The following is a 24,829-nucleotide window of genomic DNA, read 5'->3' on the forward strand; positions in this document are numbered from 1 at the left end:
ATCCGCACTGAAAAAAATCCAAACGTTAATTATATTTGCTTCAAACCGCTTAAAATTCATATGAAGAAGAAATGCTATTGTTATCACGCGCACACATACCTTCTATGTGTCAACTGTATAAACTATGTATGCACACACATAAGTTATATGTGCATATTGGTATAGAATGGGGTTTTATGTGCCTAATAGTTATGAAATGTGAATGTAAGATTAATATTTCTTGTAAATACACACATTAGGTTTATGTGCCAGCAAATAGTGTCTATATGCCTACGTTAATTGCAAAAATCTATGTGTAAAATCAATAGGCATAACGTTTACTTTTTTTTGAGTGCGTGGCGGTCGATAAACAGCTATTAGTTGACTCGGCAGTACAACTCGTTGCTTACCATCATCTCCCACTGTCTTGTTTCCAGTGGGAAGGTTTAAGGCAGTTGCTAGACCCGTTGTCCGCAGCTGTTGGGATAACATTGAATCGGCGTAATGTTACGGGGCATGTGGAGAAAGCAGCCGCTCAAATGCGACCAACCATGTTCATCGAAATGAAAACAAAATTGCTAAGTCTAATGATCGACTCCGCATCTCGGTTGAATCATCATGTCCTCGGGATTGGAGTGCAATTTGCTATTGGAGACAAGATCGTTACAAGGACTTTAGGTGAGTTTCACTAAATTAACATTATTTCTCGGTGATTGTAGCGAAGTTTTTTGAAGGCATGATTGAAATTAAAGATCGTCAAACTGCTAGCTTCCTAAAATCAAAAGTACTTGAGCTGTTGGCTCGATACTGCATCAAATTGAACCAGATATTTGCCGTCACCGTCGACAATGGTGTGAACATGCTCGCCTGCGTAAGACATCTGAAAGATGAGTTTGAAAAGTCAATGATAACGATGTTGCCTGAAGATGACGAAGAATTCACTAACAAAATTGCCGAGGACGTGGCCGACAAAATTTCCAATGAGTTTCACGATCAGGAACATGATAATTTGAATCTTATCAGATGCGCTGTTCACACATTACAGCTGGCGATTCTCGATGTCATTGATAAAAGTCATCCTATGGTAAAACAAGTAACGGAGATTGCCAAACGATGTAAAAATGTGAAATACAAAACAAACTTTGATTATCACAAAGCAACATACCCACCCGTATGGTGTTAAACTCGTTGGGGCGGAATTTTTAAAATGCTAACAAGTTTTAATGAACAAAAAAATTTCTTCATTCGGTTGGAGCAGGAGTTCCCCGAGCTCGGTAAGTTTAATGTAATAATGCTATAATTTATGATTGCTTTAAAATCATGCCGGAATGATACTATCACGTGAGATTAATTATGAAATATTACAATAATACGCATCAGAAATTTTCCGCTCGCTGTAATAAACAAATGATTTTTTTACACCGGTAACATAAACAGTACCTATTTTATTTCTGTAGAAGATTCATGTTTTCATACAGATATTTCATCCAGTTGGGAGTTCATCAACCAATATACTGAAGCTTTTAAACCGGTATTCATATGCACCAAAAACCTACAAGACGCTCACATGTCTCTCAACGATTTCTACATGGAGTGGTTGATGACCATACGCGAGGTGCGGAAGGTGGAAAACAATCCGTATACCCTAGATCTGGCAACCTCATTAACAAGACGTCTCACGAATCTTAAATGTTCAATGGCCTTTAAAATGGCTTTATATATGGATCCTCGGTTTTCGTACATAAACTCAACATTATTCGCCGCCGAAGAAAAGGAACAGATACAGGTAGGTATTGTACATACATACTAAACACTATATGATATAACTGATCTGACGTCAGTGTTGATTGTTAAATTTTGTAATTTACAGCGATTCATTGTTCGAACATGGGAACGAATAAAACAATTAAATGCAGAGAACAACAATGAATCTACTGTTCTGTCCAACACGAGTGATAAAATTGACGAAAAAGATGATTTAATCACTGAAATGTTTGGTGGTACTCTGGGTGCTCCAAGCAGTTCGAATTCCACATTTCAACAGCAGGTCAAAGCTGTCGAATTAGAAGAACGCCAACCTACGTCATACAACGTTTGGGACCACTGGGTTAAACGTAAAACTAGTCACTTTGAACTGTCTGCTGTTGCCGCTGTGGTAATGTCTATGCCAGCTACCCAGTCAATGGTTGAAAGAGCATTCAGTGCATTAGCACTCGTTCTTTCACCCCATCGATCCACACTAGGTGATGATACCCTGAAAAATATTCTCCTGATTAAGCTAAACAGGGATGTTTATGAACAAGTTATGCCTAAGTTGTATAACTGGAATGATGCACTTCCTGAACTATCAAGCACATCATTCGTTAACTAAAAATTTTGCTTCTGCTCTAAATTTGGTAAGAATGTACTTTATATGTAATGTGATAATAAATAATAACCTAACGCCAATTTTGTAAATTTATTTTTAAACCACACTTCAATTAAAGTTTCTATTTTCAAACAATACTTGCAAAGACCTGATTTCTTGTCATCTAGTGCTCAATTGGTTTGCTACTTAGAAAAGGTTAGTCTTTCATTTCACCTATTACATTTGCACAAGTAGGGTTACTGTGCCCTAATTCATCTTAGCTCCTATTTTCATCCCACCCATTTGAGTACATTAGTTGGAGCATTGTCTGCTCTCTTTCTATTCAACGCATTAGGTCAAATGGTAGGATGAATGGGGGTGCGTTGTACTTGACTTTTCACTTCGCTCAAACGCGAGTATTTTACATTTTCAAAACCAGAATTTTTATGTTACTGCTTCTTAAGAACGAAGCAAGCATGCTGATACCTATTTAAACGCAATCCAATCACTGTAAGCCGAGTTACATTCGAAATAGTGTGACATTCTGACTAATGAGATAAATATGGGTTCGTCTACCCTACATGATTATGCTTGTGATTATAGCCACACGACATTGGTTACACCGTAGTATTCTGGGCGCAGAAAAAGATTCGCAGGTCAAGCTCCGTCAACATTCTGTAGCAGATAATTCATTTATCCATCGTAATAAAAATAGACTTCGTGGATGATTGTTTTGTACTTAAGAAGGAGATCTGCAACTAATAAATCAAATAGCAATCAACCAAATTTTCAAATATATATTTTCCACTGCTTCTACAATTAAAATTTTGACATCACGTGGAAAGATCTTCAGAGCCACCAACAACATCTCTTCAATGTTATTGTTCTGAACGAGCGAGCGCTGAGCGTAGAGCGAAAGTATAAATCCGTCATCACACCACCAATGCAACAAATGACTCGTTTTTATTGAGCAGGAAATAACCAACTGAAAAAAAAAACTAAAATGAATTCGATGTTGTTTCACTTGAGATTACAAAAGTGCGGCGCACCAAAAACAAGCTTTCGCAGAGAATAACAATATTCTTTTCGATAGGCACAATGCTAACCAACTGATCGAAGGTGTTTTTCTCACCGAGTTTATGGCTCCGCTCTCACTACGGTACGATAAATACATACCTGATATCTTAATTAACTGGCCACTGACGATGCAGGTAGGTGCTCCACGCATCTTCTAATGCGCCCGTAGCACAGGAAAAAGTCATTCTGAAATCGCCACTCGAGTTCAGAATATAAGTTGAACTGGCTGTTTTTCCCGCAGTAAATGGCTACGACGAGAAGAGTCCATTCTCTAGACGCTATACAAAACAAAATAAAAAACGATCGTAAATGTTTTTGATTCGTTTAGTATGAATTTATCGTAAGCTAGGATAGGATCCGCCAGCTCTGTCTTCTGTTTTTGAACCAATTCTGAACCAGCTCGTGATTGGACGAAAGTGACATAGGCAAACCTTCGGCTTGGAAACTAAAAGTACCAAAGGGCTGCTTGGAAGTGTTGTCATATTGTGATATCAAACATAAAACGACGATTGTTAACCGTGTTGATTTTTTTGTTTTCTCGAGATACCGCTTTCTTTCTATAACATCCGTCTGTAATTATGAAGTACAGGCATTATTTGGCAGACGAAATCAAACATATTATCCAGAACTGAAATTCCCGGGAGATCCGGTAGCGCGGTTATCGTGGATTCTGTTCTGTGTGCGGAGTAATGCGGAAATGCCTCTTTTCGAAATCAACAGGCTGTGTAGCGTAAGTATGAAAATATTTTGAACATCATGTAAAAATTGTCTTTGTTCCAGTACCGAGTAAATTGGAAGTACTGAGCAAACAGGGAGAAAGTTATCCCGGAAGTCGCTTCTTGTTCTTCCTTTGGTATTATCGATACAGTTGAATTGTACAGTTTTCAACTGAATCGATCATCGGTGTAAATAGGAGAGTGTATTCTCTACTGCTGTTTTCTCCGAAACAATCACATGTAAAAACCTATACATTCTTCCAAAACAAAAATTAAACCTTGCAGAAAAGTAGTTTTAGAATATTTAAAATAAATCCGAACAGAGAAAATTATTCTTGTGACAGAGGTTGCTTGACTCAGAAAGCAACTTACAAAAATGAAGAGGCGTGAAGATATTTTTCGTAATGTCCAACAACGAATATATATTATTTTGTTTTGCTGTATTCCGATGGAAAAAACGTTATGATCGTTTAAATGCGGATATAAAGACTAAATCTTTGATTTTTCCATGAAATTGGTACATAATATAGAATATTTTAATCAGAACAAATATACGACCGAAACAAAACAAATATTTTGGCAACATTGGTCGAGTGGGGGTATGTCGTTTTCAACAGGGATTAGTAAAATATAAGAAGAAGCCAGCTGGCGGATCCTATCCTAGATCGTAAGTACATACCAGTTCAACTAACAAGGCCGACGAAAGAATATTATTTTATGCTGCGAATGTTTTTTGACGTTTGTTTATATTTACATTTTATAACCTTCACGCCAGGGTTGCCACTTTTACAGATATTGCTATAACATCAAAGATTTATTTTATCATTTTTAATCACAGCTTCTATGTCACAATACAGATTTTTATAAATATTCCGATATTTCATAGCAGTGTTGAATATTCCACAGCGATTTTCGATTTTTTTCTATTCTGGGCATCGTAACTGGGAATCACAGCAGGTAAACCGATTTTTCACTGAAACAAATATTTCAATGTGGCATCCCTGCTGGTGGCCATGTTTGTATGTATTCATTTATGCTCATTTGACTGTGGTGCATGGTTCACTGGTGACAGGCTTGTTTTCAATTGATACCAAGCAGATGAATGAATGCAATCTACATGAAACTGTTTCTCAATCGACAATGAACTCCAAGCAGTTCAGTTGAAGACGAAGGCAAAAGTCAAATGACTTTTCTGGGGCACATTGATTGTGAAGAAATCGGTTTCTCATTTTCATTATTAATTTTCATTTGAAATTGATTTTTTACCGCACTGACCGTGCTTACGCAACGTAACGCAACGCAACAAACATCAATCAATATTCTCGGTTACACCAAGTTTAAAGTTTACGAAATGGATTACGGGATTTCGCATGGAATTCGACCAGGGGAAAGGCTAAAGCTTTGCCACTTCTAAACAAATACCAACAATATCAAAATAGCGCCGAATTTTAAATCTTAGCTTTTTTTTCGTTTTGGCAACAAATTCTGTCAAAACGAATCAGTTTCGCGTACGGCGTATTTTGCTATCCTGAATGAGCAAAGCATGTTTGTCAAACTTCTCCATTGACAAGTTAGACAAATTTCTCCATCAACAAGTATGACACACTTCTCCATGAACAAGTTTGACAAACTTCTTCATCACCAAGTTTGACAAACTGTTGCGTTACGCTGTTTTAGGTTTTGACAAACTTATCAGTACACTGTTTGAAAATACTACAAATAATCGCTTTGACAAACACAAATAAAAAGTTTGGCAACCTGTGTTTGATCAAATATTTGAAGAGCCAGTACATAGCAGTTCAAATTAATTTCACGAAAGATGTCAAAGATTTGACGTTATTACAAACAGTAAACTGGTAGCTTAACAATTCGTCAACGGTGCTGCATTCGGCCTACCGGCTTTCGGCCTAATGTCGTTCGGCCAAATGCCGTTAGGCCGACTGCCATTAGGCCGAAAGGGTCATTAGGCCGAAGACCATTTGGCCGAACGGGTCCTTAGGCTTATTGGGTCATTAGGCCGAATGGGTCATTAGGCCGAATGGGTCATTAAGCCGAATAGGTCATTGTGCCGAATGGACCAAGGAGAATGATAAATATGCATTGCGGTTGTAACTGAAAACTTTCAATGAAGGGTGACTTACGATTTTTTAAAACTTACAATAATAATGTTTAGAATATTTACAACACCTTTCTCTTTGCTGTAATGGAACAAATAAATGAAAGCGACGCCTAATGTGGCTACGCCACATCGCTTTATGTCAAGTGCTAAACATAAAAAAGCCCCTATGTTTCAGTAATCCGGGCAAACGAGTGAATCACTGGTTTGCTTGCGAGAGGCCGCCGCTTCCGACCGATTTATTGCCTATGATTTTTATAAATGGGATTTTATTTACACTTAGGGGTTGATTTTCTGGTGAACAATACATTCTGAGAAATTATTTCCGGATATTGATATTATAATCAGAATGGTTTTGTTTGGTAATTGTATTTTCTAGGGAAAACTCTTCGACATTATATTTTCTAGGAAATGTTAAGCTAAAACTTATAGAACCACGTTAGACTCCATCTGATTGCAGTTAACATCGGTTATTTTATTTCGGGAATTATTGCTCCAAAAGCAATAATATATTCATTAATTGCATAGGTATTAACATTTTTAACGACTTTGCGGAGTCGTTCATTCTTCTGAACGTATTCTGTGCGGTTCTTCCTCCAAAAAGGAACACATTCACCGACGCATTAGCAGATTTCTTTCCAAACGAAGTTCGTCAATCGTCTTCCATGTTCCCACATGCGGTGGAATGTACAGATCAAAAAGACGGAGGGTATATAGGAAGACAGCGCTACGGAGACTAACTAGCTAACGATCGTTAATCGAGACTACCAACTCACAAAGAAGTACTCCAAATTCCATGGTACATCGTATACTAGATCTTTTGAAGTAAAGAAGAAAGAATGGTCCCTTCAGTTTTTGCGACATTGACAAACAAATTTGATGATCGAATTTTCCATCAGGCTCGTAAAGCTGGTAGCAATTGTTTATTGTTCGTTGCTAAGTTCGTTTCTAGGATCGTTGCTACATGCATCTGTTATTTTTTACGAGCAAAAATGCGTAAAGATTTTTAAATCATGCAACTCCACTGAGATTAGGAAAAAGGTGCTCGTTAAAGTGACTAGGAAAATCGTCAAAAGATGGGTGAAGCGTGAGGAAATTAAGTACTCAAAGGGAAGTTTCACTTGTACTCGTAAAGAAATTTTATGACGAGATGTTTTGAGGCGCTTGCTATCATTAAAACTGACAGCGAATATGCGTCATTGTACCAGAGAGACCTTATGACGCACTAGGGGTACGATGCAAAAATCGGAAACAAATTGGGTTGAAACTTTAATTTTTCGGATGTTATGACACACACTCAATTTTTGATCTTATGACATACGGCTTGTGCATCTTAATGTTCCGGATGATACATGCAATGCTAATGAATACGTATTGGTATCCGCAATCAGCAAATTAAAAAAAAATGTCTAAATAAATTACATATAAATAAACCCATCACAGCCGATGTTAAGGAATATACAGCACTCTCCAAAGAAAAACCTTCGATTATCAACGCGTTTTCTGTTTGACATATCGTGGAACCCTCTAGTATAACATGACTTTTTAGCCATGCGAAACTCGTGAACCCGTCATCTCAATTAGTCTCTGTAACGATGCTTTTAATCAAATGACATTCAGCGCAATGGTACATAGGTCTAATGAGCCATTCGGCCCTACTGCCTCATTCGGCCTAACGACCCATTCGGCCTAATGACCCATTTGGCCTAATGACCCATTCGGCCAAATGACCCATTCGGCCCAATGATCTATTCGGCCTAATGACCCATTCGGCTTAATGGCCCATTCGGCCGAATGGCGTTCGGCCTAATGATATTCGGCTTTATGACCCATTCGGCCTTATGGCGTTCGGCCTTGCATCATTCGGCCAACGACACGACTAGACACTAGCATTGCAAAACTGTATCGCAAATATGACTACCCCTCAGTGACTCAGGTAACTGGTACTGTCAAAAGTGACATTTGGTTAGAAAATATATGAAACTAGCAACATTGAATAGTCCGTTGTTATTTTTTCAAACAACCTGTGGCAACCCCTGGTTACGCAGGAAAAAAAAAATTGTCAACAAAACAAACCGTAAGCTACTAAAAATAGGAAATCGTTCCAAAAGTTCTGTGAATAGTGCTTTAATGTTTCTATTTACAGCAATCTGGACATAACCTTTAACTTGTGGACGTCAAAACAGCAGCCTGTCGTCTCCAACATCGTGAGCTGGTCATATTTTCCGCTCCCAAACCCGTAAAACCTATCACAGTTTTAGCAATCGTACAAAATTTGTACTCCATTTCAAGCAACTCTCGTCCGGGCTACCACCCAATCCAACTCCACTTGCGAATATATCACCTTAGTTGGTGTAATTGTATTCCGCGAATACAACTCGATTTTTTCACACTTCTCCGAGAAACGGATCGCCAATCTTAGTTAAACCGAAGGAAAACACGTCCTGAGATTATATTATCATGTTGTTGTGATTGGTATTGTACGGACAAGCAACTGTTTGTAGCTTACTATAAATGATTTTAATTCGTGATTTTTTGTCGTTTTAATTGTTTTGATATTATCATCTTGTTGGTCGTTTCACCCGTCGTCGTATTGCAGTGAATTTCATCAATTCAATATTAATTCGTCAAAAGGGCGAATGTGTTTTTTGTAAACAAACTTGTTTCGCTCATTAGTCTGCTGCAGAGTTGAGCCCCGGTTTCACCTGACAACCTTTGGTTATCACGAACCGATAACGGTAATGATTCGCACCTTTACGACTGTTGAGGAGATGCAAGATTTTGGTGAGTCGTCCTCCCGCTTCATCGGACGGATTCGGAATAGTTGCAGAATATAGGTTTAAGTTTTATTTCATGTAGACAATAGTCAGATGAAAGAATAAAGATAATAATAATAATTATCAACCGTGGGTGGGTATTTAAAGTCTTTTCGTGAGTGGGTGGTTAGTGCAAAGTAGCATCCAAAACTCGACGATATGTTTATCGATGATTGGAGTCTAGCGTTAGAGCATGTTCAGCAGCGCTTTATTTCATATAGGAGATTCAATGTAGAACTGGAACTGAAACAATCACATCCCCAGCAGATTGTTGTTCTATAATTTCGAACAGTTTTGTTTTAAAATTTGAAACTTATTCGCCGCTGTTACTTTTGTTGCTTAATTTAAAACACGCTTAGAACTGAGAGAATTAAGCGCAGATACTTAGACCCGACAGACTAGGAAAATATAAGTTTGAGTCCAGTAACGCTAAAGACATGACGAGTCATGAATTTTAAACTAATTCGAACATCCGCTAAAACTGCTGTTGGGGCCAGCTATCTCTAGTTCTAATTTTTTTGTTTTATATTATAGAACAGTTAAAATTATTAATCTAGAACACTCCTGAACATGCCCTTGAAAGATTGAGTAGATCTGGTATTTTCAAGAAATCCATGCCAACATGAAGTTGCTGGTGAACTCTACCACCTCGGACCGCAAATGAAAAGCGGGCAAATCGATTAATTAGAGTAAATTTCCAACAAGTAATAAATCTGCTCTAACATCAACGATAGTAAACTTAATTCTGCAGCTCAAAAAAAAAACAAAGTGATTATTCAACATTATATTCCACACTGTGTTGGGGAATAACTAAATTTAATCAATTTCAATGATACCAAAACTATCGAGTTTTACTTCAAGTTTATCGTACAATATAAACGGATAAAAAAACACTCATATATAATAGCGACGTTTTATAATCGAGTGACCCTCGGTTGAGATCGAGTACGTACATTCGGAGATGTGTTTTATTTTTATGATAAGCTCCAAAAGGTGTGCCTGTAACAGCAGTTGCACATAATGTCCGTTTTGTCCTGGAGAAAGAATCCGGTATAATGTAACATTTTGTTGCTTAGGAATGATATCGCCTCATCTGCCAATTACTTCCTAAAATTTGGAAGAACCTTTACGTTTACTAAATTGAAAACGGCGTTATTTCTCTCACCTGCTGTCTTGTTAACCCAGTAAAGTTCAGCCGCAAATGAGCCGGAATTCCGGCAAGTTCCAGTTAGTATTCCGGCTCCAGTGACACAACCAACCCGATTCTAACTAGAACTAACTAGTCACTGGAGCCGGAATACTAACTGGAACCAGCTGGAACTCCAGCTCATTTCCGGCTGAACTTTACTGGGAAGCTATGCCTGCTGGAATGAACATGCGTTCTCACTGCTACACGAAACCCTCTCGATCATCGCTAACTAATAAATGGCATCCAGACGATCCTAACGCACCTTCAAATCCTTCATGGCTGTGCTGTTATGTTTTCCTCATACTGCAACTCACACATCTACCGCATTCTTTCCTCAGTTATGCACTTCTGAAAATACTTCAGCTTTATCTTTAGCCAATCGATTCGACTTCGTCTATCGAGCTTTGCCTATCATAAGTTGCAATCCGAGTGCAGAATTATGGCTGAATGAAAAATAAAACAAAATTGATAAAAATGTACCCAATGTGTACAAAATAACTTACTTTGTCGCATCAATTCTGGATTTAACTACCATGTACTTCGTTTTTTGTTGTCGAGAAACGGTTACTGTTGGCATAGGGACTGGTACGAGGAATGCAAACGGAATCGCTGGGAATGGTAGTGATTGAATCCCAAGCTATAGATTTGTTATGAGGCAGCTTCTAAGCTGTAGAAATTACCATCAAAAAGCTGCTCTTCGCTGTTAATCAAGTCCTCGATTCTCAAATGACCTTATATTCGACTAGAAACAATGTGAAAATTCTTCGAGAGGTTATTGAACTTAGGAGTTCTCAGATATGACATCAAATATCTATCGGAAAAATTGTGATAGTAGTTCACCAACAGGTAGTGCATTTTGCCTGCCACATTGAGACAACTGCTGAAAAAAAAACAACCAGATTCAGGATTTTTTCGACTACCGTCCAGCATTAGTAGAACAACTCACCTGTCTCCAACGGCATTGATCTCGTTGCTGAAGCTGACTGGCGGAGAAAACCAACGAAGTAGCAGCACTAGCGGTGCAATGCGTCGAGATTCTTTTACAGATGACGTAAATAAAGCAGCGACAGTGGGTTGATTTTCACACGGATTTCAAGCAAGTAAAAGAATCATACGGTTATTTTTGTCGCGCAAAAACACAATTGAACGTTTTCACGAATGCCGTTAGTGATACGGAGTTGCTGTTCCAGCAAATTTGGTTGATCTACAAGCATCCAGCAGCCTCGGTTCAGTTTCTGACTGCGTAGGGGTCGTGTGTGAACGGAATCAAAGGAGCGGTCTGTTTTGAACCAACATTCAGAACCACAATAAGTTAATCACACAACTTGCAGCCAAAATAAAACTCACTATCAACAAATATAAGCTATTATACCTATTGAAACGATTAGAAAGAACATTCTGAAATCGTTCGAGCAAAACCCTTTTCTTCAAACATATGTAAACATAACATGGTTGCTATACAGCAACTGAAAATTAAATAAACAAAGAAGTGTTGCAGGAGAAGTTATTTTTTGTCCGTATCGAGGGGTGGCTCAATGTGCCGGTAACTGGCGGCAAAAACTCGAACACTTTTTTTTCGCAATTTTGCATGAAGTGGCTGGTCGTGTCGTTGATTCGGCCTAATGGCCCGACACCCAATACATGTATGATTTTCTAACCTATTTAGCAAAATTGGTTTTGAATAGAATTTGTCAAAGAGAATAGGGAAAGAGACGAATAGTGTGAAGCCAAAAATACCTTATTAAGCAGACCAATCGTGCAATGTAAATAAACATTAGGTCTGTTCCAGGCATTGTAATTCTCTCTCACTCACGCGAAAAGAAGCTTATCCGATGTCCAACTTTTCCGAGATAAGATGAGTCGCAAAATTCTCCGTCTCCACAAATAGCATGAGAATGATTTTCCGGATAAAATTTATTTGACTTTTTCCTTCTCACCGGAGAAGGTGATAAAATTTTAATTTCGTGGAAATCAATAAAAACTTAAAAAAATACACTTAATTACAAAGAAAAGCGGCAAAGAAAAATGATAGACTTGTTTTTTCGTGTTTTGGAATAACGGCAGGAAAGCAGCGAGCGAAGAAAAGATACCATGAAAAACTCATTCACTCATTCTCCGGCTGTTTTATTTATCCGGAGAAATAACACGTTGTATTTATCCGGAGAAGTTGTGTGGGTGCCAATAACTTTTCGTGTGAAAATGTGAGTTTTTATTGTCGCAGTAGCAAACTATCCGGGTGCATTTACTCATATGAGCGATAAATGCAATGCCTGGTCTGTTCCAATACCAGGAGAAACTGGAAGTACTCCGGAGAAAATCGTTCCTGTACTCTCTTCTTCTCTTTTTTCTTCTTCTGGTAGCAAACCGGAGTAAAAAGGAGCAAAGATTTTTTGCTCCTGTTTACTCCGGAGTGACTTCCGTGTACTGGAACAAACCTATTACTCATGCCTGAGTTGGAGGAGATAAGTATTGTACATCTATTAAAAAAGAAATTTCAATTTTCGTCAGAATTTGGTTCAATTGTGATTGTAAGGTGCATTCTAGAGTATATGTATGAGTAAAAACAAGCTTTAGAATTATTTCATCTCTTTGTTTCGAAATGCGCATCGTTTGATAAACAAATCCAACGATCGACATACGGTTTGTTTTCAAAATATAATAGGAGTCATTTAAAGTGCTGCCTGTGGAAGCGGTTGCCCAAATTCTAGTGTTGAAATCATCATAAAGGGAGTGTTGCCGTTTTGACTGATTTTCACTCTTCGTCTCTTTCCCTATTCTTTTTGGAATTTGTGTGCTTTTATCAGAATTCTGGCAGCAAAACGGTAGTACTCGGTTGTACCTAAGACAAGACGTGACAATAGGGAGGGCCGTTTTTGTTCCAATTTTACGTCAGAATGTTCCAGCTCCTGATTGGTTATTTCTGACTTTTTGCACCGTACGCAATGTTACTGCAGGGATAGTGAAATGATGGTTGGCAGTGTTGCTATATTTATAGGAAAAGATTGCCATTGCTTTTGACAAATAAAATTATAATCGCTAAAAAAGAAAAAATGATTAAATTGATCAGAAATTGTGTGGCAAAGTAAAACAAGTATTTATCATGCATTTACCGTATATGTGGTTGATTAACTTTAACAAAAATAAGACAGAAACCACATAATAATCTAAAAATTTTCAGAAAATTGTTTCATCAAACCATACTAAACACCCATGACATGGAAAAACCGTGCCCTTCATCAATATAGTAGAATAAAAATACAAAATATTGCCGGCTTAAAATAAATTAACTAGACTCCATTTTTATTAATAAAAATAGCAACACTGTTCGGAAAATTTCGGTAGGGTGAAAATGTGCGAAAAGAAGTACGTCGAAGGAAAAATAAGAAGCCGATTGTCACGTGTTGTCTTAGGTCTAAACAGCCGTTGTTTTCGGAGCATTGCCGAAATGTTCCGTTTCCGACACGGACACCGATGCGCGCCAATAATTTGCAAGTTCCGCTACGAACCTTAGTTTGCAGATTAACTCGCTTGAAATAATTCTTAAGAATTTTTCACCCATTATTAAGATAAATATATCCAATGGCATTACCTCATCGAGTAGTTGTGAAATGGATAAAAAGTATAATTATATTATAATTTTATTTGTCAAAAGCAATGGCAATCTTTTCCTATAAATATAGCAACACTGCCAACCATCATTTCACTATCCCTGCAGTAACATTGCGTACGGTGCAAAAAGTCAGAAATAACCAATCAGGAGCTGGAACATTCTGACGTAAAATTGGAACAAAAACGGCCCTCCCTATTGTCACGTCTTGTCTTAGGTTTAGACTGCTAAGGAAGTTGCAAATATGCGCTAGTTCGGCATTTTTTGAGCAGCCAAAAGATCCAGCCATCAAAAATATATCCAGTTGGCGGTTTTGTTTTGTTAAGTAGTTTTAGAATGGGATGTCTATCTAGATTCCCATATTTTATATGAGATTATAATGTGAAATTAATGTTATTTTATGTTTTGCCTTTCTCAATAGAAAGGTATTGCAATTGCTCTGAAAACCGACTTTTTAGTGGAGGCCCGGAGGGCCGAGTGACATATACCATTCGATTCAGTTCGTCGAGTTCGGCAAATGTCTGTGCGTGTGTATGTATGTATGTGTGTGTATGTGCGTCTGTGCGTGTATGTGACCAAAAATGTCACTCATTTTTCTCAGAGAGGGCTGAACCGATTTTGACAAACTTAGTCTCAAATGAAAGATACAACAGCAGCCTATGGGACTGCTATTGAATTTTTAATGGATCTTAATCTTATTTACACGAAATTTAACTTTAAGAGACTCCTCAGAATGTAATGTTTAAGAAAACATCAACTTTTGCATTTTCTATTAATAAAACTCCGTACATTTAAAATGCAAGCATTATACATTCAAAAACGTTGTACTGCAGTAATAGGAAAACTTTTATTTTAGCAACCCTTCAGTTAATTGAAAAAATGTAATGAAAATGTAATAAGAAATGAAGTATTTTTTTTCTTTAAATTGTCATATTTTCAATGTGTTTGACATATGAAAATGAAATGGATGATTTTCGCATTTACGTAGTGAAAACCACCTTTCATTCTTAAAGGAATTTCAACAAAAAAAAATTTAAAGTCGAAATACCAGTACTTATATAGTAGCGCATATATTCCAATACAGTGAAATAAAAACATTGTATTTCATCAATAAGAACGACGCCATATTTGACGAAAAAAATTGCTCTATACATTACATCTAATCAGGAGTCCGGTCTCAACCGGTACAGAATTATTGAACATTAGAAAAACTGCTAAAAATGTATGATTTGTAACATACAGCAGAAATGTTATTAAAAATAGGGGGTTTTATGGACAAAATATCCCAAAACTCTAACTTCCGCATTTTTCAAGAAACATATGTATTCTCATTCAGAAACTAAGATTGCTCCCTTTAAAAATATATGAAGTGTAATTTTCTAAAGGCTAGTTCTAGAAAGTTCTAGCATTTTATGTATTTTCCTATAATATTTTCCCTAAGAGCCAATGGCAAAAACTTCAATTAAAGTGGACGGGAGTCAAACGATGTGGTATTTGGCAAAAATAGTTTCAAAAAAGCTACAAAATAGTCTTAACCCTCCAGCACACGCGCCGTTGTACTTTGTGAAACACCTTCCGAAACTCTAGCGAAATCTTCTTTCAGCAACAGCGGCTGTTCATTCGGGGAACCATTCGCGCGAGTGCTGGAGGGTTAACTGAAACATTTTAGGACTTAATTTGGTAGAAAACTATCGTAAATTTGAATGGAAGTACGCGAAAAATAGTTATGTAGCATACTTTTTGACAAAGAGTCCAATAAAGTTGACTGCATTGACTCACATTGAATTTACACAGCAATCAAAGAAGATAGAAATACGATGTTGATGAACGAGTGATAGAATAATCATCCTAATTTGGACCTCTCCTTATTTTGGACGATTTAATACATTTGTATCCTTTACTGCCAATTACTTCAAATTCGTTTGGTTTGATGAAAATAATTATATTCTTTGGGTTGTGTTTGAGTCCCAGCATAATTAGTTTATCTCTAATTTCTTTGAATTAATCAAAATTCACACTTGAAAAATTGATATCGGAAACGATTCATAATTCAACGATTTTCAACAGAAATCGGGAGAAGTGATGCACTTTTAAATTGGATTTAAGAGTAAAAATTTATTATTATTAAATGATCTAATAATTTTGTCTCTATTTGGATCTTGCATTTTATGTATTTGAAATGGTTAGTTTGTGAAGTCTTACTTAGTATAAAATAACTAGTGTCCAAAATATGGCGTAAAAATAATAGCGTCAAAATATTTCGGACACAGCTAGATTTTCTTTCGTAATAGCAGTCCGTTTATCAATTTAGAATAACCAAAATTATCACTTTATCAATTTTTTTTGCGGTGCGGTTGCGGTAAAACCGCGCGGTAAAAGCTCTTTCCGCATCGCATCTGCGGGAAAAAATGTCTTACCGCACCGCAGATTTTGTGCGGTAAATACCGCGCGGTTGCGTTAATTACCGCAACCGCGACGAACCCTAGTTGTGGCGAGCGATCACATAGCAAATTGTGATTCAAACCGATACTCCGATGAAAGTAAAAATTTCGCTAAAATGTCTCTCAAACAACTTAAATTTGCAGTTCTAGGTCACCGACGGCCAAACAAACTTTCGTTGACTACATTAACCACCATAGACGGTTCCGGAAGTGAACGGGAAAAGCGGCCATCTTTTAAAACTAGCAAACTCATATCAGTTTCTCGGAAATGGTTGAGCCGATTTTCACAAACTTAGTCCCAAATGATAGTTATATTATCCCTACAGATGTCTATAAAAATTCGCACGGATCGCTTATATCGTTCGGGAAATATAGACTGAACCGTCCGGTCACATATGAAATTCCCATATAAGCCGGAACTCAAAATTTTTTTCAAAGGGGGGATCCCATGAAATTTCCGAAATCGAATTCGTATTTTTGATGCCAAACATCTTTAAAATGCATCGAACAGGTTTTTGTTTTTAAGGTGGCAGTTCCATTTGAACCCCATGGCGCGGTAGTATTTTCGAAATTAAAAATAGATGATTTTTAGTCCGCATTGCGCAGAAAAAAGATCCATGCATTGTTGAAAACAATTACTACGAACCATTGTTACATCTTTGTGTAAAGCAAATCAACTTATCTTGGAAGAAATATCATTTTTAATTTACCCATACATTTTTTCGCGATTACAATGCTTTCCCAAATATTCGTTTTCATTGTTGCTCAGCAACGAAAATGAGCAGCGCAGGGTTACAACCAAAACCTGTTGTATCACTCTTTTGTACCCCGTGGGCAGTGATGTGACTAAAACCATTGTGCTCAGCCGAAACAAAGGAGGATGGATCAAAACAAAACAAATATATGGGAGGTGTACTGCCCATGATCGCATAACAGTCCCATAAAGATAGGAAATCCCATAGAAAACGGGACAACTATGCGATCATGGGTAGTGTACTGCCGTTCAATACATAATTGTTCCATGAATATAAGGAATCCCATAGAGCTTGGCACAAATGAGCATAGAGCGGCAATGTATTGCTAAGAATGCAAAGCACAGACGAATGCGTCTATGGAAATCAAAACAGATTTCTTGATAACTTTTCGGTTTGGTGAAATTTAGGGTGTGGCATCCCATGGCGATGTACAGACGTTGAGATTAGTCAACATATGATGGGCCTAGCCGCTTCTAATCCCATGCCGCCCATACTCTTGCATTGGGTGGTTTTGATGGCCTGAAAAAAGGCCGACTAGAAAGGGGGTTGGTGAAAGTAGATCATCGATATAAAATTGGCTCTGACTTATATGGTCATTTCGGATGAGATGCCGCGGTGGGTAGATATGGTAATTTCGGGTGAGATACCGGCGGCCCAGGCAGAAGTATCCAAACTTATAATAACAATTACATCGGTTTCTCGGAGGTGGCAAGACCGTTTGGACCAAACTTAAATGAAAGCTTTTACTACCCCGTAAACTGCTATTAAATTTAATTCTGATTCGACTTACGGTTCCGGTGTTGCGGGTTGTGGTATGCGGTCACATAGAAAACTCCGATTCAAAATGATACCTTGGTAAAAATTTCGCTAAAATGAATATATCTATGTGCCATGCAACTTGCATTACCAGTTCTAGATCACTGACGGTCAACCGAAGTCTCGTCGGAAGAATCGCCACCTATAAAAATTAACAAACTCACATCAGTTTATCGGGGAAGGTTGGGACGATCTTCACAAATGAAAGGTATATAATCGCCATAGATGTCTATAAAATTTCCTACGGATCGGTTATATGGTTCCGAAAATATAGACCGAACCTTCCGGTCACATATAAAATTCCCACATAAGCCAGAACAATTTTTTTGGGGACCACATGAAATTTCAGAAATCGAATTCGTACTTTCGATGCCAAATACCTCCAAAATGCATGAAACTAAAATCTAGTCTTATGTTATGTTGAAAAAATGTTCGGCTGCTATTGAATTTTATGTCGATTTGAATCCGTTTCCGGAGTTACGGCTTCAATCCTCAAAAAGGCAAGGGATCTCAGAGGCCCGGCTAGTCACTGTTCTATAGTTTCAATGAATTTGTAATTTGAAATATGTATGTTTTCGGGGCTTCGATTCTCTCACTGATAAAAGGACAAAAAAGAGGCTTGCGATTTCGTTGGGTCTTAGGAGTGATGCTTTTTGAAGTCACAATTATAGCTTGCCTTTTTGAGGGTTAAGAGTGCGACCACCCATATAAACTGATACCACTATAACAGTCTAAATCACTAGTGACACTCCAAAGTCGCTTTGACATTGGCCATACGACGGTTTCTGAGTTCATAGAAGTAGGAACTGAATAGGTAAATTTAAAAATCGAATTTATATTTTCGATGCCAAATGTCTTTAAAATACATGAAACGTCGAAATTAGACAAAATTTGGAAAAATTTTTTTACAAAGATTGATTTTTTTTTGTATTTTGGCAAATTTTTGCCTCGCCATTCTCGTATGGAAAGGTTATGCAATCACTCTGGAAATCGTCAACCTAATAGTCTTTCGACTGACATAGGATTTATGGATTTTACAGGAGCGTAGCTAGGGAAGAAAGGAGTACATCAGGTCCGCGGCTGGCGAGTGTGTGTAGGTACAAAGTGTATTAAGAATGTAATAGACATTTTCACAATTACACCCAGGTTTTTTACGCGTTTTTGCGCGGTTTTTTACGAGGTTTTTTTTACGCGGATTTTCCAATAAACGCGGTTTTTTACGCGGATTTTCCAATTACGGCGGTTTTTGCAAAATATTCTAAGTACTTTTGAATGCAAAAGACTTCGACTTTTTTCTGAAAAAAAATTCTAAGTCCTTTTAAATGCAAAGAACTTAGAAGAATTTTATTTTGCGCGGATTTCGCCATTAACACGGTTTTTGCAAAAAATATTCTAAGTCCTTTTGAATGCAAAAGACTTAGAAGATTTTCGGAAAGATGGAAGAGACGCGTCCGGAAGATTCCTTATGGCCCGTACCCCAACAATATGAGTATTTTCGGGATGGTCTTGAAGAGTAGGTTCCAGAAATAGATTTTTGACGCCATTTTGAAATCAACGATGGTGACTTCCGGTTTAGTGAAATTCGCTATAACCCAATCAATATGGGTATTTTCGGAATGGTCTTGAAGAGTAGGTACTAGAAATGGATTTTTGACGCCATTTTGAAATAAAAAATGGCGACTTCCGGTTTAGCGAAATTCGCTATAACCCAATTAATATAGGTATTTTCGGAATGGTATTGACAAGTAGGTGCTAGAATCAAATGAATCAAATGAATCAAATGAATCAAATGAATCAAATGAATCAAATGAATCAAATGAATCAAATGAATCAAATGAATCAAATGAATCAAATGAATCAAATGAATCAAATGAATCAAATGAATCAAATGAATCAAATGAATCAAATGAATCAAATGAATCAAATGAATCAAATGAATCAAATGAATCAAATGAATCAAATGAATCAAATGAATCAAATGAATCAAATGAATCAAATGAATCAAATGAATCAAATGAATCAAATGAATCAAATGAATCAAATAAATCAAATGAATCAAATGAATCAAATGAATCAAATGAATCAAATGAATCAAATGAATCAAATGGATCAAATGAATCAAATGAATCAAATGAATCAAATGAATCAAATGAATCAAATGAATCAAATGAATCAAATGAATCAAAAGAATCAAATGAATCAAATGAATCAAATGAATCAAATGAATCAAATGAATCAAATGAATCAAATGAATCAAATGAATCAAATGAATCAAATGAATCAAATGAATCAAATGAATCAAATGAATCAAATGAATCAAATGAATCAAATGAATCAAATGAATCAAATGAATCAAATGAATCAAATGAATCAAATGAATCAAATGAATCAAATGAATCAAATAAATCAAATAAATCAAATGAATCAAATGAATCAAATGAATCAAATGAATCAAATGAATCGAATGAATCAAATGAATCAAATGAATCAAATGAATCAAATGAATCAAATGAATCAAATGAATCAAATGAATCAAATGAATCAAATGAATCAAATGAATCAAATGAATCAAATGAATCAAATGAATCAAATGAATCAAATGAATCAAATGAATCAAATGAATCAAATGAATCAAATGAATCAACTGAATCAACTGAATCAAATGAATCAAATGAATCAAATGAATCAAATGAATCAAATGAATCAAATGAATCAAATGAATCAAATGAATCAAATGAATCAAATGAATCAAATGAATCAAATGAATCAAATGAATCAAATGAATCAAATGAATCAAATGAATCAAATGAATCAAATGAATCAAATGAATCAAATGAATCAAATGAATCAAATGAATCAAATGAATCAAATGAATCAAATGAATCGAATGAATCAAATGAATCAAATGAATCAAATGAATCAAATGAATCAAATGAATTAAATGAATTAAATGAATTAAATGAATCAAGTGATTCAAGTGATTCAAATGATTCAAATGATTCAAATGATTCAAATGAATCAAATGAATCAAATGAATCAAATGAATCAAATGAATCAAATGAATCAAATGAATCAAATGAATCAAATGAATCAAATGAATCAAATGAATCAAATGAATCAAATGAATCAACTGAATCAACTGAATCAAATGAATCAAATGAATCAAATGATTCAAATGATTCAAATGAATCAAATGAATCAAATGAATCAAATGAATCAAATGAATCAAATGAATCAAATGATTCAAATGAATCAAATGAATCAAATGAATCAAATGAATCAAATGAATCAAATGAATCAAATGAATCAAATGAATCAACTGAATCAACTGAATCAACTGAATCAACTGAATCAACTGAATCAACTGAATCAACTGAATCAACTGAATCAACTGAATCAATTGAATCAACTGAATCAACTGAATCAACTGAATCAACTGAATCAACTGAATCAACTGAATCAACTGAATCAACTGAATCAACTGAATCAACTGAATCAACTGAATCAACTGAATCAACTGAATCAACTGAATCAACTGAATCAACTGAATCAACTGAATCAACTGAATCAACTGAATCAACTGAATCAACTGAATCAACTGAATCAACTGAATCAACTGAATCAACTGAATCAACTGAATCAACTGAATCAACTGAATCAACTGAATCAACTGAATCAACTGAATCAACTGAATCAACTGAATCAACTGAATCAACTGAATCAACTGAATCAACTGAATCAACTGAATCAACTGAATCAACTGAATCAACTGAATCAACTGAATCAACTGAATCAACTGAATCAACTGAATCAACTGAATCAACTGAATCAACTGAATCAACTGAATCAACTGAATCAACTGAATCAACTGAATCAACTGAATCAACTGAATCAACTGAATCAACTGAATCAATTGAATCAACTGAATCAACTGAATCAACTGAATCAACTGAATCAACTGAATCAACTGAATCAACTGAATCAACTGAATCAACTGAATCAACTGAATCAACTGAATCAACTGAATCAACTGAATCAACTGAATCAACTGAATCAACTGAATCAACTGAATCAACTGAATCAACTGAATCAACTGAATCAACTGAATCAACTGAATCAACTGAATCAAATGAATCAAATGAATCAAATGAATCATATGAATCATATGAATCATATGAGTCATATGAATCAAATGAATCACATGAATCAAATTAAATAAATGAATCAAATGAATTAAATGAATCAAATTGATTTAATTCATCCAGTGAATACAATGAATCAAATTAATGAAATGGATCAAATGAATAAAAAGAATGGATGAACAAAATGAATAAAGTAAAAAATAAATGAAATGCATAAATAAAACAAACGAATCAAATAAACAAAATGAGCTGAAGTGATAAAATGAATAAAAGAAGAAAACGAGCAGAATTAAATGCATTGATTAAAATTGAACAACAGTAAAAGGTTATAAATTAATATAAAGAAATAAATTGAATCAAATAAATTATTTGGATGAAATGATTATAACTGAAAAATTAGTCAGATTATTAAAATGAAGAAACTGAACAAAATGAATAAACTATACGTCTCCCAACCTTTGAACGGAACGGATCGTTATATTTCACAGTGGTGTTCGGTGTGTAAATTTTAGTGAATCAAGGTCATCCTTTGTTCGTTCGTTAGCTGCCGTTCTGCTGGTGCCGACAGTAAATCCAGTACATTGTTTTCGCTGGTGCGGAACAATCGACGTTGTTTGCAGATAAGTTTTGCTTTATTTTTTTTTCCTCGTTTGCTTTCTTTCCTTTTCCCTACTTTTACTCTACCTTGTAATCAAATAATAAGACACATTCCCGTTTATATAACGCTCTGCCCTCGTGGTTAAATGGCCGAGGGCGAAATACCATCTGATGTAATCATGGAAGTCCCTGATCCCCCTAATACTCGCATTGCTCCCCGTATAAAGCAGTACCCAGAAGGTTCATCTGGGCCATGGGTGGTATATTTTCGGACCGGAGAGAAACCGGTTAATATATTAAAACTTTCTCGAGATCTGACTGCTAATTACCCGGCTGTAGCTCAGATAACACGTGTTCGGGCAAACAAGATACGTGTTCTAGTGAATGATCTCGGCCAGGCAAACGCGATTGCTTGCTGTGAGCGCTTTACACGGGAATTTAAAGCATACGTGCCTTGTGTGGCCTGTGAAATCGATGGGGTAGTGTCCGAACCGGGCCTGAAATTCGAAGAACTGTTGGAGCACGGGGTTGGCTGCTTTAAGGACCCCTCTCTTGAACAGATTAAGATCTTAGAATGCAAACAATTGTATACCGCAAACACCGAGGGAGGTAAGACTACCTACTCTCTATCAGGCTCGCTTCGGGTGACATTCGCCGGGTCCTCTCTTCCCAACTACATCCTCCTTGACAGGGTTCGCCTACCAGTTCGCCTGTTTGTACCGCGGGTCATGAGCTGCAGCAATTGCAAGCAGTTGGGCCACACAGCCACATATTGTGGAAATAAGAAACGATGCGGCAAATGCGAAGGAGAGCATGAGGATGACTCTTGCGACAAAGAAACTGAAAAGTGTATTTGCTGCGGGGGCCCTTCACATGCTCTTAAATCATGTCCTGCGTACAAGCAGCGCGGGGATAAAATTAAGCGCTCCCTTAAGGAACGCTCAAGGCGTTCTTATGCAGAAATGCTAAAGAATGCTTCGCCATCTGTCCTGTCCGAAAATCCCTATGCTGGTTTGGCTAACGCTGAGCAAGAATCTGACGACCCACGAGAGGGAACATCTTTGGTTAACCCAGGGGAATCCAGGAAGAGGAGAAATCCAGCCTCCCCTACATTGCCTCGTAAGGGTGCCAAGGTGTCGTCCACTCAGAGTGCGCCATCTACAACCAATAAATCCAACGGAAGTGATGCACAAAAGCCGAAGCAATTTGCTCCAGGACTTGGAAATATTAATTCTAACAAGGAGTACCCACCACTTCCAGGGACATCCAAAACCCCAAGTGTCCCCTTTTTTCAAACAGATACTCAGTCCAGTAGCGGACTAATGAAATTTTCTGACATAGTGGACTTAATTTTCACAGCTTTCAATGTTACTGATCCTCTTAAAAGCCTTCTGATACGTTTTCTCCCTATAGTGCAAACATTTTTGAAGCAGTTGACTACTAAATGGCCCCTCCTTGCAGCGATCGTATCCTTCGATGGCTAAGTCATCGAACGAGGTCACCGATTCGATCACTGTTCTACAGTGGAACAGCAGAAGTATCCTCCCGAAAATCGATTCCTTTAAATTTTTACTAAATAGTTTAAAATGTGATGCTTTCGCATTATGTGAAACTTGGTTAACTTCCGATATAAATCTCAACTTCCACGACTTTAATATAATTCGTCTGGATCGAGAAAACCCCTATGGAGGAGTACTTTTGGGGATCAAAAAGTGCTATTCTTTCAACCGAATTAACCTCCCTTCGACACCAGGCATTGAAATTGTCGCTTGTCAAGTTTTAATCAAAGGTAAAGACCTTTGCATTGCTTCCATCTACATTCCTCCTAGAGCCTCGGTAGAGCACCGAACGCTTTATAATATCACGGAATCCTTACCGGCACCGCGGCTAGTTCTGGGAGACTTTAACTCGCACGGTACGGTATGGGGCTGTCTTCATGATGATAATAGATCAACATTAATCCAAGATCTTTGCGATAATTTCAACATGACCATCTTAAACACGGGAGAAATGACGCGGATTCCTACACCACCAGCACGCGCAAGCGCGTTGGATTTATCGCTTTGCTCGACATCGCTACAGTTAGATTGCATGTGGAAGGTGATCCCTGATCCCCACGGTAGCGATCATTTGCCTATCGTGATTTCAATTGCTAACGGTTCAAGACCATCGGAAACAATCAATGTATCGTATGACCTCACACGGAACATTGATTGGAAGAGTTACGCGAC

General features: G+C 36.9%; 2 protein-coding genes and 2 long non-coding RNA genes across 7 annotated transcripts in view; 2 read left to right on the forward strand and 2 right to left on the reverse strand.

Annotated features, from left to right (window-relative positions):
• The window catches only part of LOC131686824 (cytochrome P450 315a1, mitochondrial), a 414,542-nt gene that overhangs the window by 79,732 nt on the left and 309,981 nt on the right, over positions 1-24,829 (forward strand). The window lies entirely within an intron of this gene.
• On the forward strand, positions 1,505-2,361 carry LOC131687012 (uncharacterized). Its single transcript, XM_058971073.1, has 2 exons — positions 1,505-1,765; positions 1,850-2,361. Exons 1-2 carry the CDS (start codon positions 1,547-1,549, stop codon positions 2,348-2,350), a joined length of 720 nt encoding a protein of 239 aa, XP_058827056.1. The 5' UTR covers positions 1,505-1,546; the 3' UTR covers positions 2,351-2,361.
• Positions 3,097-4,874, reverse strand: LOC131687093 (uncharacterized). Its single transcript, XR_009305198.1, has 3 exons — positions 4,799-4,874; positions 3,503-3,681; positions 3,097-3,311 (listed from the first exon to the last, which is right to left on the reverse strand). It is a non-coding gene; the product is annotated as an uncharacterized LOC131687093 (long non-coding RNA).
• On the reverse strand, positions 9,935-11,689 carry LOC131687149 (uncharacterized). Of its 3 annotated transcripts, XR_009305201.1 has the most exons (5): positions 11,187-11,689; positions 10,921-11,120; positions 10,744-10,849; positions 10,217-10,683; positions 9,935-10,158 (listed from the first exon to the last, which is right to left on the reverse strand). It is a non-coding gene; the product is annotated as an uncharacterized LOC131687149 (long non-coding RNA). The 3 variants fall into 3 exon arrangements; XR_009305203.1 differs by having other exon boundaries at positions 9,935-10,683; positions 10,921-11,117; XR_009305200.1 differs by having other exon boundaries at positions 9,935-10,683.

Source organism: Topomyia yanbarensis, chromosome 1, assembly GCF_030247195.1.
Source record: "Topomyia yanbarensis strain Yona2022 chromosome 1, ASM3024719v1, whole genome shotgun sequence".
Lineage (NCBI taxonomy): Eukaryota > Metazoa > Arthropoda > Insecta > Diptera > Culicidae > Topomyia > Topomyia yanbarensis.